General features: G+C 46.7%; 1 protein-coding gene across 1 annotated transcript in view; it reads right to left on the reverse strand.

Annotated features, from left to right (window-relative positions):
* Positions 1-6,739: 6,739 nt before the first annotated feature.
* Positions 6,740-14,893, reverse strand: part of LOC136629223 (zinc finger protein 665-like) — a 41,767-nt gene continuing 33,613 nt past the window's right edge. The window contains exon 8 of the mRNA XM_066605400.1: positions 6,740-10,168. Within this exon, the coding sequence (XP_066461497.1) occupies positions 9,394-10,168 (775 nt within the window). The 3' untranslated portion in view covers positions 6,740-9,393. The remainder of the gene's footprint in view (positions 10,169-14,893) is intronic.

The following is a 14,893-nucleotide window of genomic DNA, read 5'->3' on the forward strand; positions in this document are numbered from 1 at the left end:
GACTCAGCCATTTGCAGCAGTGCCACTGGAGACCATGGGGATGCGGCGGATCACCGGGACTGCGCGGACCAGGTGAGTATTGATTTTTTGGTGGTGGTGGGGGGGCACACCTCGGCTAGGTCCTATTTTTGGAGGCCTTATATTTCAAGCCTCCCCCGAAAACCCAATATGTTTTACTATCGGGGTAGGACCTATTTTCGGGAAAAGATGGTATCAAATGGGCAAACTGTATTTAATTGGTCGGGAAAAAAACCTTAATTCATGCCTTACTACAGGCCGGGGCCATAAAATTAGTTGAATTCCACTATATTATCTTCACATGGATTCAAAGGGGAAGGAAATGGGAACAGTAACCACTGAGTGGCCTGGAAATACTCTTATTTTAAATCACAAGATCCCACAGAGCAAAATTGCATCTGAGCATGTTAAAAATAAACCAATTGCTAAAGCAAGGTGTGAGTTTTTTGTAGATTGTTCCAGAATATCATGATGAACAAGCAGAAGAGGTTATGCATTGATAACCAATATTGGTTATCGGGAGGAATAAACACTCTGTTCCTGGGATATATCCGAGGAGGTTGGAGATGATGGCACTTGCTGCAATGTGTGGACTGGCTTGAAGGTACACTTTTGGTATCGCATTCCATTTCACACCCTTGTGTCGCAATGGAAATTCTTGTTGTGTTTGTTGAATAAATGGGTAAACCAATCTAGAACGCAGAAGCAGTGTCTTTGATGTATAAGGATTTAGATCTTACCAAACAGGTAGTTGTCATCAAGGTCTGTAAAGTTCACACCAAGAATTTAACTCCTGAAACTCTAAAGAACTGGAGAGTAGATACAATAGACAGACTTTCCTTAACTAAGGTACGGCTGTTAACTTGGTATCACCCGGATTGGGTTTGGATATCTGTCTATTGCTTAAATTGCAGGAACAGGTCTCTGAGGGAGACTATGGCTGATAGAAGAAAGACGAATGGACCACACACTGATGGGGTCTGGTATAAGGATATACATCTACCCCTGCGAAATAACAAGCCCATCTAGAAGCATGTCAAAGAAAGCATAAAATACATTATGGCTCTTGGAATAGGATGATGAAAAAAATACGAAAAATAAATTTGTTTCCCCTCGTAATCCTGACAGCATACACCTGGAGGTTGTCCGCTGGACACCTGTTGGGAAAGGAAGCGGAAAATACAAAAGGCAACTCCCATCACCAGCTCACCAGTGTCTTCCTGTCCCTACAGGACAGTCCAAGCGGAAAAACCTCCAGGTGTATGCCGGAGGAAAAGAGGAAACTCGAGGCAGCCTGTCCGCCCTGGGGGGATGTCTCTCTGTTGGGCTGACAGGGTCTGCGTGGGCGAGACCCTGCTAGGGGAACCTCACCCGCAGGATTACCCAGCACCTAGTCCCCTGAAGGAGGAATTCTCCCCCAGTGAGCTGCCCAGAGGGTTGCTGGCTGGGGGAACGATCCCGGTACCTGGCTGCTGAGTTCAGTGCTCCCCTCTCTCTGGATCCAGCGATGTGAAGGGGAATACGGCGGCGGTTTGTTCCCTCTGGAGTCCCGTCCGGTGCGGCACTTCACGTGACAGCGGGAGGGACTCGGGAGCACCAGGGCTACAGTTTTATCAAACACCTGGCTCTTCATCTCCAGGGACCGCCGGAGCAGCATGCGACTTCATGGGGGTGAGTGCAGCGTATCCCTCGGGTCTGGCGCGGCGGAATGACATCAGCGTCGCGCCGTCATGTGAGGGGCGGAGCCTCACTTAGGGGGTGTGTCTGCGTCAATTTCAAATTTAAAAGTGCTGGGATTCCTCTGCTGCTACCTGTCTGGATTCTCACGGAGGATGTCAGCCAGGGAGGATACTGATACCGGTCTACCTGTAAGTAGACCTTCTGTGGGATTTTGCTGGGGGAAAAATAGTTGAATATTGCTGGAAATTCTGCCTATCTTCGTTTCTTAGGACAGAGATTCGCAAAAGAGCAGAGAGGCCAAGAAGCGGATTCGCAAGTGTCCTGTTTGCATGCGGCGGCTGGAGGATGGCCATGCAAAGCCGCTTTGCATACATTGTACAGCAAAGGTAGTCCGGGAGGAGGGCTCCTCTGCTATGGCGGACATTTGTTCAGTAATCCGTGAAGAAATTGAGGCCTCTCTCTCCTCTCTTCCTCTTTTAACCCCACTAAAAGGGCTAGGCGGATGCACATGGAAGATTTCGATTCAGAGGAGGGACTCCTGGAAGACTCCCCTTCAGAATCCATACCACCAGCAGAAGACGTCAAAAAGTACTTCTTCTCGTCGGCAGATATGGGCCAACTGCTAAGCGCAGTTAAACGTACCATGCAGGTGGAGGAAGAGGCGCCGCAGCAGTCCTCGTTCCACGATAGTTTGTTTCGGGGTCTCCAACCGCAACCAAAACCCACGTTTCCAGTGAATGACATCCTGAAACAGTTGATTCTGTCGGAATAGGGGCAGGTGGAACAGAAGTTCTTCCTACCAAGGGAGTTCAGGGATCGTATGATCTTCTCGAGAGACAATATCGATTTTCTGGAGGCCACCCCCAAAGTGGACCTGGCGGTGGCCAGGGTATCTAAAAAAGCATCTCTTCCCTTCGAGGACGTTTCACAATTGCGGGATCCACTGGACGCTAAGGTGGATTCAGCTATGAAAAGAGCCTGGGAAATCGCTGCCCTGACCATGAAGGTGAATATCACGGCCACGTCTGTTGCAAGGTCCATGACTGTCTGGTTGGACCAGCTCCAGTCGTTGGTCGCCCAGAGGGGTTCCAGCGAGGATATCGCTAGCTGCCTGCCCCTTCTCCAGCAAGCAACCGGATTCCTGGCAGACGCCTCCATGGAGTCCGTAAGATTTGGAGCCCGCTCCACGGTTCTCTCCAATACAGCTAGGGTCAAGGCCTGGGCTGGAGATAGCACATCGAAGAACAGGTTCTGCGCCCTACCATTCCAAGGTCACAGGATCTTTGGGCCTTCCCTAGACACATTATTGGAGAAGGCATCGGACAAGAACCAGGGGCTACCCACAGAGAAGCCCTTCAGGTGGCCTTCCTCCTCCTACCCTCCATCCTTTGTTCCCTCCAGGACATACAAGGGAAAAGGGAAGACCGGACGCTGGTCCTACCCCAAGGGCGGAAAGGGTGAGATATCACCCTCGGGGCCACTTGGGGCTGGGACCCTACAGGTCGGGGGTAGGCTGATGGGGTTTTCCCCCCAAGTGGGAGGAGGTGACCTCCAGTCCCTGGGCCCTGCACCTTGTTAGGGAAGGCTACAGGATTGAGTTTTCCTCCTCCCCTCCTCGGAGGTTCGTGGTCACCCCTGCCAGTCGCCCTCGTTCACTCAGGCCCTTCAGCTGGGGGTACAGGAGTTGTTATCCTTGGGGGCCATCATTCGGGTTTCCGCAGGAGATCAGTTCAGGGGTTGCTACTCCCCCCTGTTCCTCGTCAAGAAGCCCAACGGTTCTTACAGAATAATCATTAACCTAAAATTTCTGAACAAGTTCATTTCTTATAGGAGATTTAAGATGGAGTCAGTGCGGTCAGCGATCCCCTTAATCGCACCTGGTAGTGTCATGGCCACCATTGACCTAAAGGACGCCTACTACCATGTCCCCATTCACCCAGATTCCCAGCAATTCCTACGGTTTGCTCTGGTTATCAACGGATCAGTTTCGCACTTCCAGTTTACATGCCTGCCGTTCGGGATTTCTTACGCACCTCGGGTGTTTTCCAAGCTAGTGTTGGAAATGGTAGCTTCTCCTAGGACAAACAAGGTTTTGATCGTCCCATATTTAGTTGTCTTCCTGATCATAGCAGGGTCGGTTGCAGAACTCCAGTTCCATAACGATCTCATGCTCCACTTGTTCGAGTTGTTGGGCTGGATTGTCAACTACGATAAGTCTAGCCTCCTTCCCGAACACCAGAAGAAATTTCTGGGGTTATCCTGGACTCTCGCCGCCAGCGCTCGTTCCTCCCCCTGGAGAGGCAGAAGGCGATCTTAGATGAATGTCGGGCACTTTTTCTCTCCACTAAGGTTTCCATTAGGAAAGGCATGAGGGTCCTTGGCCTCATGACTTCTTGCATCAGGGTAGTTTCATGGGCTCAGCTTCACTGCAGAAGCCTTCAGGAGCTTATCCTTGGTAACTGGGATAGATCTTCTTCCCTGGACAGGCTAGTTTTCCTTTCCCCCAGGATCAAAAAATCCTTAGAGTGGTGGGTGTCTACGACCAACCTTGCCAGATCCACAGTTTGGTATCCCACATCCCCAATATCTATTTTCACCGATGCGAGTCCAACTGGCTGGGGGGCCCACTTAGGTCGTTATTACATCAAGGGGGGCTGGAACCAAGAGGAGGCGATTCAGTCTTCCAACTATAAAGAACTTTGTGCCGTCTGGAAGGCTGTTCGCGGCTTCGAGGCAGATATCAGAGGTAGACACAAAGATTTTTTCAGACAATGTGACAACTGTGTCCCTCATTCGTCACCAGGGGTGCACACAGAGCCCCCGACTCCAAGGCCTAGCGGCGAACTTCACAGCTGGACAGAACAGCGGACACTTTCCGTCACAGCCTTCCACGTAAGGGGTCCAGAAAACTTTATGGCAGATCTCCTCAGCCGCAGACAAATAGATCCGGGGGAATGGGCTCTTCACCCGCATGCGTTCCATCTGATCACAGAAATGTGGGGGACACCACAGGTGGACTTGTTCGCCTCGCAGGAGAACACCAAATGTCCCTGTTTCTTCTCCAGGGGAGCAGACAGATGTTCTCTGGGAACAGACGCTCTGTCCCAGACCTGGAACTGGGAGCTCACCTTTGCTTTCCCACCCATACCCCTAATCCTGCTGAGAAAGATCCGGGAGTCCCCAGGCTCTGTCATTCTAGTGGCTCCCTTTTGGCCCAAAAGACCCTGGTTTCCGCTCCTGGTCAATCTCTCGACCAAGGACCCTCTACATCTTCCTCAGAGAGACGATTTGCTGCAGTAAGGTCCTCTGATATGCCCAGGGGTCCGAAAGTTCAGACTGGCGGCCTGGAAACTGAACGGGTAAAATACCTTAACCAGGGTCTATCAGGAAGAGTAGTGGCTACCTTATGCGAGAGCCTTAATAAATCCACTAGAAACATTCACGTTAGGATTTGGGATACCTTTTCTAGGTGGTTGGGTCATAGCATCCATGATCTCCAGCAACCTAACATTAGTCAGATCCTAGATTTTCTGCAGGATGGTCTAGATATGGGGCTAAGGCCTAGTACCCTCAAGGTCCAGGTAGCCACCTTGGGAGCCTTCTTTGACTCCCCCTTGGGTGACCATAGGCTGTTTAGAAAATATCTCAAAGGGGCAGTTAGACTTTACCCCTTTGTGAGGTTGACTATGCCCCCCTGGGACCTTAATTTAGTTTTACAAACACTCTGTGCACACCCCTTTTAGCCCCTGGAGGAACTATCAATCAGGATCCTTTCCTACAAAGTAGCTTTTCTGGTCGCCATCACACCTGCCAGACAGATCAGGGAGATCCAGTCCTTCTCCATCAGGACCCCATATATGACAGTCTTTCCAGACAAGATAGCGTTCAAACCTGACCCCTTTTTCCAGCCTAAAGTTCGCACGGATTTTCATAGGGAACAGGTCATAGTCCTTCCCTCCTTCTGCCAGGAACCTCGTAACACCAAGGAACAGCAGTTCCATAACTTAGACGTCAGGTGGGCAGTCTTAAGGTATTTGGAAGTCACGCATTCCTTCAGGAAATCTAACAACCTTTTCGTTCAATTTCAGGGTCCGGGCAAAGGAGAGGCCGCTACTAAGGACTCCATAGCGCGATGGGTCAGAAGGGCGATCGAAGACGTTTACCGGTCCCAAGGGATTTCCCTCCCGGGCAACGTTAAAACCCACTCCACCAGGGTGGTCGCTTGTTCCTGGGCAGAGAGAGCCCAGGCAACAACCGACCACATTTTCAGGGCTGCCACATGGTCAAATACCCACATGTTAACCAGGCACTACCGCCTGGACTTAGAGGCTAGCCGTGATATGGCCTTTGGGTGAAAAGTATTACAGGCGGTAGTCCCCCCCCTAAAAAGCCCTCAGGTTGTTGGCACTTCTCCAGGTGTATGCTGTCAGGATGACGAGGGGAAGACAGGAATTAGGTCCTACCTGTTAATTCCCTTTCTTGAAGTCATCCTGACAGCATAGGGGCTTTCCCTCCCCTTTGAGTTATATTCACATGAAGTAACGTACTGTAATTATGATTTTGTATTAAATAATTATTGGTTAAGCAAGAGCCGGGTCACTATAGTCATTTGGTACACACTGGTCAGCTGGTGATGGGAGTTGCCTTTTGTTTTTTCCGCTTCCTGTCCCAACAGGTGTCCAGCGGACAGCCTCCAGGTGTATGCTGTCAGGATGACTTCAAGAAAGGGAGTTAACAGGTAGGACCTAATTCCTGTCTTTTCAAATCTCAAAATAGGAGTACAATAAAAAAGGCACAATTTTTAGCAGTCCATGTTCGCGGAAAATCAAATTAGCACTTAATAGTATACATTTATGTTGTATTGTACGCCAGTTTTTGGTGTAAATTATAGCAAATCTGTGGGGCCACACGAGACACGTTCCATATCGCTAAGCCCACCCACGATGAAAGAATTCACAATTTCTTGTTCATTAATAGTAATTAAATTTGTGACTTTATTCCAAAAACTGACTCAAGAGCTTTTAGAATTTTTCCCCCAGGGGTCTATCGTACTTTCCCTTTCTCTAGTGAACATGTAAATGGCTTCTCCCCTGTGTGATTTCTCTCATGGACGATGAGATGTGCTTTCAGTCTGAAACATTTCCCACATTTTGAACAGGAATATGGCTTCTCTCCTGTGTGAGTTCCCTTATGTACGACAAGGCCTGATTTCGTTGCAAAATATTTCCCACATGCTGAGCATGAAAATGACTTCTCCTGTGTGAGTTCACATCCACCAGTTCAATTGGCACAGTTGGCTACCATGACCATGTTAATATAAGCTAGGAAGGAACCAATACTCTTGATCATATCTTTTTGAACTGGGACTTGTAACAGACCCAAATACTGTCCCTGGTTTGGGCAGTGGATTTCTAAGGGCTTGACAAGAGTTACAGAGGTTTGGCTTGAACAGTGGGCCACAACTAACAGAATGGTATTTAACAGGGAGAAATGCAAAAGTCCAAAATATGGGCGCAGAAAATGAAAAAAGCATATACAGAATAGGAGGAATTTGGTATACTAATAAATCATAGACTGAACATGAGTCAACAGTGTGATACAGCAGCAAAAAAGGCAAGCACAATTCTGGGATGCATTAAGAGAAGCATAGAGTCTAGATCAACTAAAGTAATCCCCCTTACGTTTCCTTGGTCAGACCTCATCTGGAATACTGTGTTCAGTTCTGGGCACCCCAATTTAAAAAACACATCAAAAGACTGGAAAAAGCTCAGATAAAAGCTGCCAGGATTGTAGCAGTCTGCAAACCATGTCATATGTGGAACGGTCAAAGGATCTGGGAATGTTTAGCTGCAAAAAAGAAGGTTGAGAAGAGACCTTATAACTGTCTACAAACATCTGAAGGGCTGTCACACTGCAGAGGGATCAGCCCTATTCCCATCTGCACAAGGAAAGACTAAAAGCAATGGGATGAAACTGAAAGGGAGATGACACAGATTAGATATTAGAAAAAACTTTTGACAGTGAGGGTTATCAAATAATGGGTTGCCACAGGAGATGGCGAGTTCTCCTTCAATGGAAGTCTTCAAACAGAGGCTGGGCAGACATGTGTTGGGATGATCCTGCATTTAGCAGAGGGTTGGATGCAATGACCCTGGAGGTCGCTTCCAATTCTACCATTCTATGGTACAGTAATTTCATTCAGTGCATTCTATTCCAGACTCTGAAAATATGTATTCTATAGAAAGTTAAACATTATTTCTTGTGCCTAACCGATAATAGACAAGCTTTTGCTAATATGTCAATTTTTTAACAAGTCTGTTATGCAGTTCAAGGCAACCCTGAGAGTAAATTAAAAAGCTATTCCAATTTTACATTTTCCATTGACAAGTTATGCTATATGACTAATTGCGAAGGGGAATTAAGTGAGCAGCTCTGAATATTTCCGTGTGGTTGAAAATGATCATCTGAACTGCTAAGCTCTTGATAAATGTATCTATCATTGAAGCCGGATGTAAAATCTTGATTCTCTGATACCGGATTCTCCAGAGATTGTCATGTGTCGCGACTCTGCTGTCCGGGTTGGTGAGGTAAGGGCACCCTTTTTTATATTTGGTGCAATTTCCCTAGGCTCTGCCTTTTTTGGAAGCAGGATTTTACTATTCACTCTTTTAAACATTGTGCAAGTTACCCTAGGAGGCATCTCTCAGGAGGTGGTTACCGGTCAATACCTCATAAATGGATCTTAATAGATTTCCTGGTGGCCGGAATCACAATTGCACACTCCCGGAGGAAAACACCAGTTAGTATTGCTTCATTAACATTAAGTTGTCATGGATAATGGTTAACCCCCTAGTGATGGCCAATGCATCCTTTTCACTTATGGACTTTAACCTGCACATACATCTCTTCAAGGCATTGGCTTGGCTGACAGCCAGAATCCTTCTCTAAACTACCAGTAGCAGAGAAACATTAGGTCCTGGCAATTTAACCCCCTACACGTGACAATCAAAAGCAGATGACAAGTGTGTGTGTGTTGGGTGGGGGTGCTCTTTTTGTCACCCATTACAATTGTATAGCAGAGTGATAAAGTACTAATAGGTTCAATGGCAGCTGGAAGCCTGATAAAGGCTTCCAAATCAATTTTTTTGTATATGTTAATACTCTACTGGCACTTGCTAGTTAATCCACTAGTGCCTCATCCCCACTCAATTTAATGCGAGTACCAGATAGAATGAACATTTCACTATTCACTAGCGGTATAGGTGAGCTCTCTCTCAGTCCTCCTCTCACTCTCAAACCACTCCTGTATCTCTTTGGTTTTCATGTTATTCTGGGATCAATAGGGACCATTTTAAATGTTACCCAAGCTTCTTTAGCACACACTTGACTATTAAAATATTTTCAGATGATGAAAATGTCAGGAGGCTTCATGCTTATATATTATTTTACTGTATTTCCTGCCAGTTACTATTTTGTACCAAAACATGTATACTTTGTACCATAGTTGTATTCTTAGATATGATCCCTAACATTTTGTTGACCATCAGTCATCGTTGCATTGTTTTTAAGAAGAAAAGCTTAAAATTATTGTCAATCAGAAATTACGGTACCTTTCTCTTGTAACTTTACTTTGACTGTAGCTACTTATTTTATATTTTTGTGTCATGTCACAAAAAAAAAGTTTATAAAAAAATGCTATTTTCCTATGTGAGTTCTTTGATGTGCAATTAGAGCTGAGCTTTGCTTAAATTGCTTCCCACAAAAGATACATAAAAATGGCTGCTCTCCTGTGTGAATTCTCTGATGTTCAACAAGACGTACTTTCCTTGTAAAACATTTCCCACATTCCGGACATGAATATGGCTTCTCTCCTGTGTGAGTTCTCTGATGTCTAACAAGATCTCTTTTCACAGTAAAAGGTTTGCTGCATTCTAGACATGAAAATGGCTTTTCACCTGTGTGAATTCTTTGATGTTCAACAAGACGTTTTTTTCTCGCAAAACATTTCCCACATTCTGGACATAAAAATGGCTTCTCTCCTGTGTGACTTCTCAGATGTTGATTTAGAGCAGATTGCCAAAGAAAACATTTTCCACATTCTGAACATGAATATGGCTTCTCCCCTATGTGAATTCTCTGATGTTGATCCAGATATACTTTATCTGTAAAACATTTTCCACATTCAGAACATGAAAATTTTTTGAACCCTGTGTGACGACTTTGATGTCGATTTAGATGTGATTTCACGGAAAAAACTTTGCCACATATTGAACATGAAAATGGCTTCTCTCCTGTGTGACTTCTGTGATGTACAAAAAGATGTGATTTATATGAGAAACATTTCCCACATTCTGAACATGAAAATGGCTGTTCCCCTGTGTGAATTTTCTGATGCACAACAAGATTTGGTTTCTGAGAAAAGCATTTCCCACATTCTGAGCATGAATATGGCTTCTCTCCTGTGGGAGTTCTTTGATATTCTCTGCTTCGGTGGCTTTCATGCTTTTTGATCTGTGATGAATCAGATGATGGGACCTGTATAAAAGGATGATATGATGGATCTTTGCTGCAAAAGACGGAGGGAATATCTGGGATAATGGTACGTTCTTCATATGTAACTTGTATGATATCACAATCTTCTGCTTTACAATCTGCAGATATTAGACATCCCTCTGAGCTTCCGGTGCCATCATCTGCCAAAAATAACTGATTTTACTACTTTTAAATAACATAACTTGAAAAATGGACTAAAGGAAACTATAAAAAACAAGTGGAAATAAGATGAGCAACTACTATAAACATCAGCCGCGGGAACAGGTGCAATGGCTTACGGGGTGAAGGGAGAATTCTAATTTGCATGGCTACTGTATTAATAAACAGGATAATACCTAGACAAACTATATCAAAACTCACTGAGATTTTCATGAGGACTTCCTACTTGCCACGCTGTAAGTCAGGAGACCAGTGGGTGTTAGCAGGAGGGCTTGAACAGGAATATAAAACCGGTGGTAGCTGTGAGAATTTTTGAAAAATAGAGACTGCTTATGCATAGAGGGTTGCACGGAAAGTTTCAAGCAGTGAAAATTGTTATATAAAAATATAGGTCAGATGGTAAGGGAATAAATTTAGTTGGGAGATGGGATGAAAAAAATATAAAATTGGGATTATTCAGCCTGGAAAAAAGACGGTTAAGGGGCGAGCCAATAACTACATATAAATACATTAAGGGACAACACAAGGATCTCTCCCATGATGTGTTTTTACCCAGGACTGTGACAGTAACAAGAAGGCATCCTCTATGTCTAGAGGGACGAAGGTTTCATCACTAACATAGAAGGGGGTTCTTTACTGTAAGAGCAGTGAGACTATGGAACTCTCAGCCTGAGGACGTAGTGATGGCAAAATTGATAGAGTAGTTTAAGGGGGACTAGATGCCTTTCTAGAGTGCTATGATATTACAGAATGAAGACCTTAAATAACCAGTGGGGTTGTTAATCTGGGTCATGTAGTCAGGTAGGAACTTTCAAAACGTTGATCCAGGGATTATCCTGACTGCATTATAGAATCGGGAAGGAATTTTTCACCCAAATGGGCTAAATTGGCTTTTGCCTCATTGGGTTCTTTTTGCCTTCCTCTAGATCAACAAGGGGGGAAGGGGTTGGAATCAGCCTGAACTAGATGGACATTGTCTCCCTTCAGCCTAACACACTATGTTACTATGTAAATAAAAATCTCGTGCACATGGGGCGGCCAATCCGTCACGCGGCAAAGCCGCACTGAGCCGGCGCGGAATTGACAGCTGCAGCATGTCAATTTTTTTTCCCGTTTCGGCCTCTATCCTCTCTATGGGGAGAGATAGCCACAACGGAATGCCGGCGGCTGAACTGCTCCAAAACCTGCGACAAACTAACGCGGATTTTGAAGCAGCGCTTTTATCTCACGTTTCTTCCGTGCAGCTAAACCGCGGGATTTCCATCCTGTGGGAACCAAGTCTTACAGTAAAAGCATTAAAATCACAACAACGCACTAACAATCCATGCTTTGAGATGCTGCGTTTTAAAACCAATTAGTGGTGTTAGACCTATGCTTATTCTTGATCACAAACATTGCATGGTGTGTTCTATAGATGTAACCCACATACACACCTCAATAAATAAGTAATTGGTAGAGCAGTTAATAAAAGATCTGATAGGGAAAGTCCCATTTGCTTGATTGCTTTTGAACTCAACTGCCATATTTTTTATGTTTAAACCGCACTTACATTTCCCTTTACCAAATCTAAAAACGCCCATTATATTGGGGAAAGATAGGAAGGACTGAATCTGTTTTTTACTCTTAAGCTTACTTGGAGCAAGAATATATTTTTCAGTGTGCGTGTTCTTAGAAAAATAATTCAGTTTTTTTTGTTGGATATTATCTTTTTAAAAGGGGTCTTTGAGTAGTATGTCTCAATGTTTCTCCAATAATTGCGTTATAATTGAGTGTGATGAGCTATATGTGGTTATAACATGATGGTAAAAATGCTGGCAATCATCATTCTATTTTTTTTTCCTTCTGGGGGGGGGGGGGGGGGGGCAGCTATTTGCCCTTTTGCATGCCACTTTTACCAGGCATTTTGGATAACCCTTTTCTTTTAATCTATTCTTAATGATACAGTTCTGGCTATGGAAGTCCTCATCTTTGGTAGAGTTACGTCGAAGACAATAAAATTGCTATTTCATTTTTTTTATAATGTATGCTTTTATAATGTAATACATTGTTACTGTCCACTTTTTAAAAATGTGTTTTTAGTAAAAATTCTACTGTGTTCGTGAGTCAAGGTTAAAGGGGTTGTCTCGGGAAACCAAGTGGGTCTATACACTTCTGTATGGCCATATTAATGCACTTTGTAATATACATCGTGCATTAAATATGAGCCATACAGAAGTTATTCACTTACCTGCTCCGTTGCTAGCGTCCTCGTCTCCATGGTGCCGTCTAAATTCGCTGGCAGCTTGCTTTTTTAGACGCGCTTGCGCAGTCCGGTCGTCTCCTTTCAGCACGAGCCGCTTCAGTGTGCTCCCCGCTACAGCTCTTCTGCGCATGCGCAGACGAGCTGTCACTGCTCGGGAGCGCGCTGGAGCGGCCATTCTGTACCTTCCTCTGTTAGAGGAAGGTGCAGAGCTGCCGAGCTGTCCGGAGAAGCCGCCCAGCTGTCCCGCCGTCCAGCTGTCCTGGTAAGTGATGGGCCGGGGGGGCTGCCGCTGCGCCGGGCTGCGCCGGGGGGGGGGCCTGCCGCTGCGATGGGGGGGCTGTCGCTGGGCCAGGGGGGGCTGTCGCTAGGCCGGGGGAACTAGCGCTGGGCCGGGGGGGGGGGGCTGTCGCTGCTTCGGGGGAACTAGCGCTGGGCCGGGGGGGGGGGGGGGCTGTCGCTGCGCCGGGGGAACTAGCGCTGGGCCGGGGCTGTCGCTAGGCCGGGGGAACTAGCGCTGGGCCGGGGGGGGGGGGGCTGTCGCTAGGCCGGGGGAACTAGCGCTGGGCTGGGGGGGGGGGGGCTGTCGCTGCTCCGGGGGAACTAGCGCTGGGCCGGGGGGGGGGCTGTCGCTGCGCCGGGGGAACTAGCGCTGGGCCGGGGGGGGCTGTCGCTAGGCCGGGGGAACTAGCGCTGGGCCGGGGGGGGCTGTCGCTGGGCCGGGGGGGGGCTGTCGCTAGGCCGGGGGAACTAGCGCTGGGCCGGGGGGGGCTGTCGCTGCTCCGGGGGAACTAGCGCTGGGCCGGGGGGGGGGGGGGCTGTCGCTGCGCCGGGGGAACTAGCGCTGGGCCGGTGGGGGGCTGTCGCTGCGCCGGGGGAACTAGCGCTGGGCCGGGGGGGGGGCTGTCGCTGGGCCGGGGGGGCTGCCGCTGTGATGGGGGGGGGCTGCGCCGGTTACCTTCTGCCTGGCGGTGGGTGACTGGTCGGCCGTGTTCACTCCAGGGGTCCGGTCGGCGGCTGCGGGGCGTCGTGTTGTCATGGAGACACAGCTGGCAGCGTCTCGGGAGCGCGCACGTCGGGCTGCAGCGAGCGACGGGAAAAGAGCCGGCGGCCATCTTGGGGAAACTTTTATAAGTTGCTGAAACGCTGGAACGGTAAGTACGAACTAGCTAGAAATGTCATTTACAGGGGGGCTTAGTAATGTGTACTTAATGGGGGGGACTGGGCAAAAAAAAAAATTCACTGCTTCCTCGAGACATCTCCTTTAAGTCTAGCTAATTAATAGATATTTAAGAATTTTGTTCAGTGAATATTAGATTCCAATTATTTCATTAAGATACATAGAAAAAATGAAAAATTCATTAGATGATCCCTCTCATATAAGAAAACAAATCAGCAATGGAATGTTTAAACAGGCTAATGTTATTTTACCATTCGTGTGGGGACATTATGTACGCCTTCTCAAATTCGCTCATGTAGAGGTTTGCAAAACTGAGCGGGAAAAAAAAGGCATCATCCTGATTATTAATGCAGCAATCCTGCACTTGAGAATTCTCCCTTCGTCCTGCAATCTATTACACATGTCCCCTTGGCTGATGTAATGTGTGATAACTGACACTGAACTTTGCATACCCACCCACTATTATTCCAGTATGTTATCCACTCCTCAAGATACGTGTGCGTATATACTAACTTGTTTACATTCAATTGTTTTGTGGCAAATTCCATTGATAAAATAAATTCTCTTAGGCCCAATGTCCAAGCCACCCATAAGGATGCAGTAGCGTCCACAGGACAGTAAAGGGCATGTGAATATAATTTTTCCCCGGCGTGCAGATCGCATGCAAGGCAAGAAAAGGCACAGCATGCTCCATTCTTCTGTGGATCCGCACGGACGGCTTCCATTGAAGTCAATGGAAGCCATCCGATCTGAGGCACACCTGCAGCTGACACTGTGGACATGGGAAAGCATCTGTGGTGCAGAAGAAGGAAGATCCAGCGGTGGACAGAGGATACCAGCATCGGCTCCTGACAGGTAAAAAACTGTACATGGCTGCGGGCATGGGCAGATTCCGTGCAAGATTCCTTGCACGGAATCCGTGCGTGCAAGTGGACATTGAGACTTGGACATTATCTTTAAGTGACAAATTTCAAAAGTAAAAAAATATATATTTTTTTAGTAGTTTTAGCAACTAATTTAGTAAGTTTTACTTTCCATAAACATTTTTTTTTCCCCGTTTTAAT

This window comes from Eleutherodactylus coqui, chromosome 5, assembly GCF_035609145.1.
Source record: "Eleutherodactylus coqui strain aEleCoq1 chromosome 5, aEleCoq1.hap1, whole genome shotgun sequence".
Taxonomy (NCBI): Eukaryota; Metazoa; Chordata; class Amphibia; order Anura; family Eleutherodactylidae; genus Eleutherodactylus; species Eleutherodactylus coqui.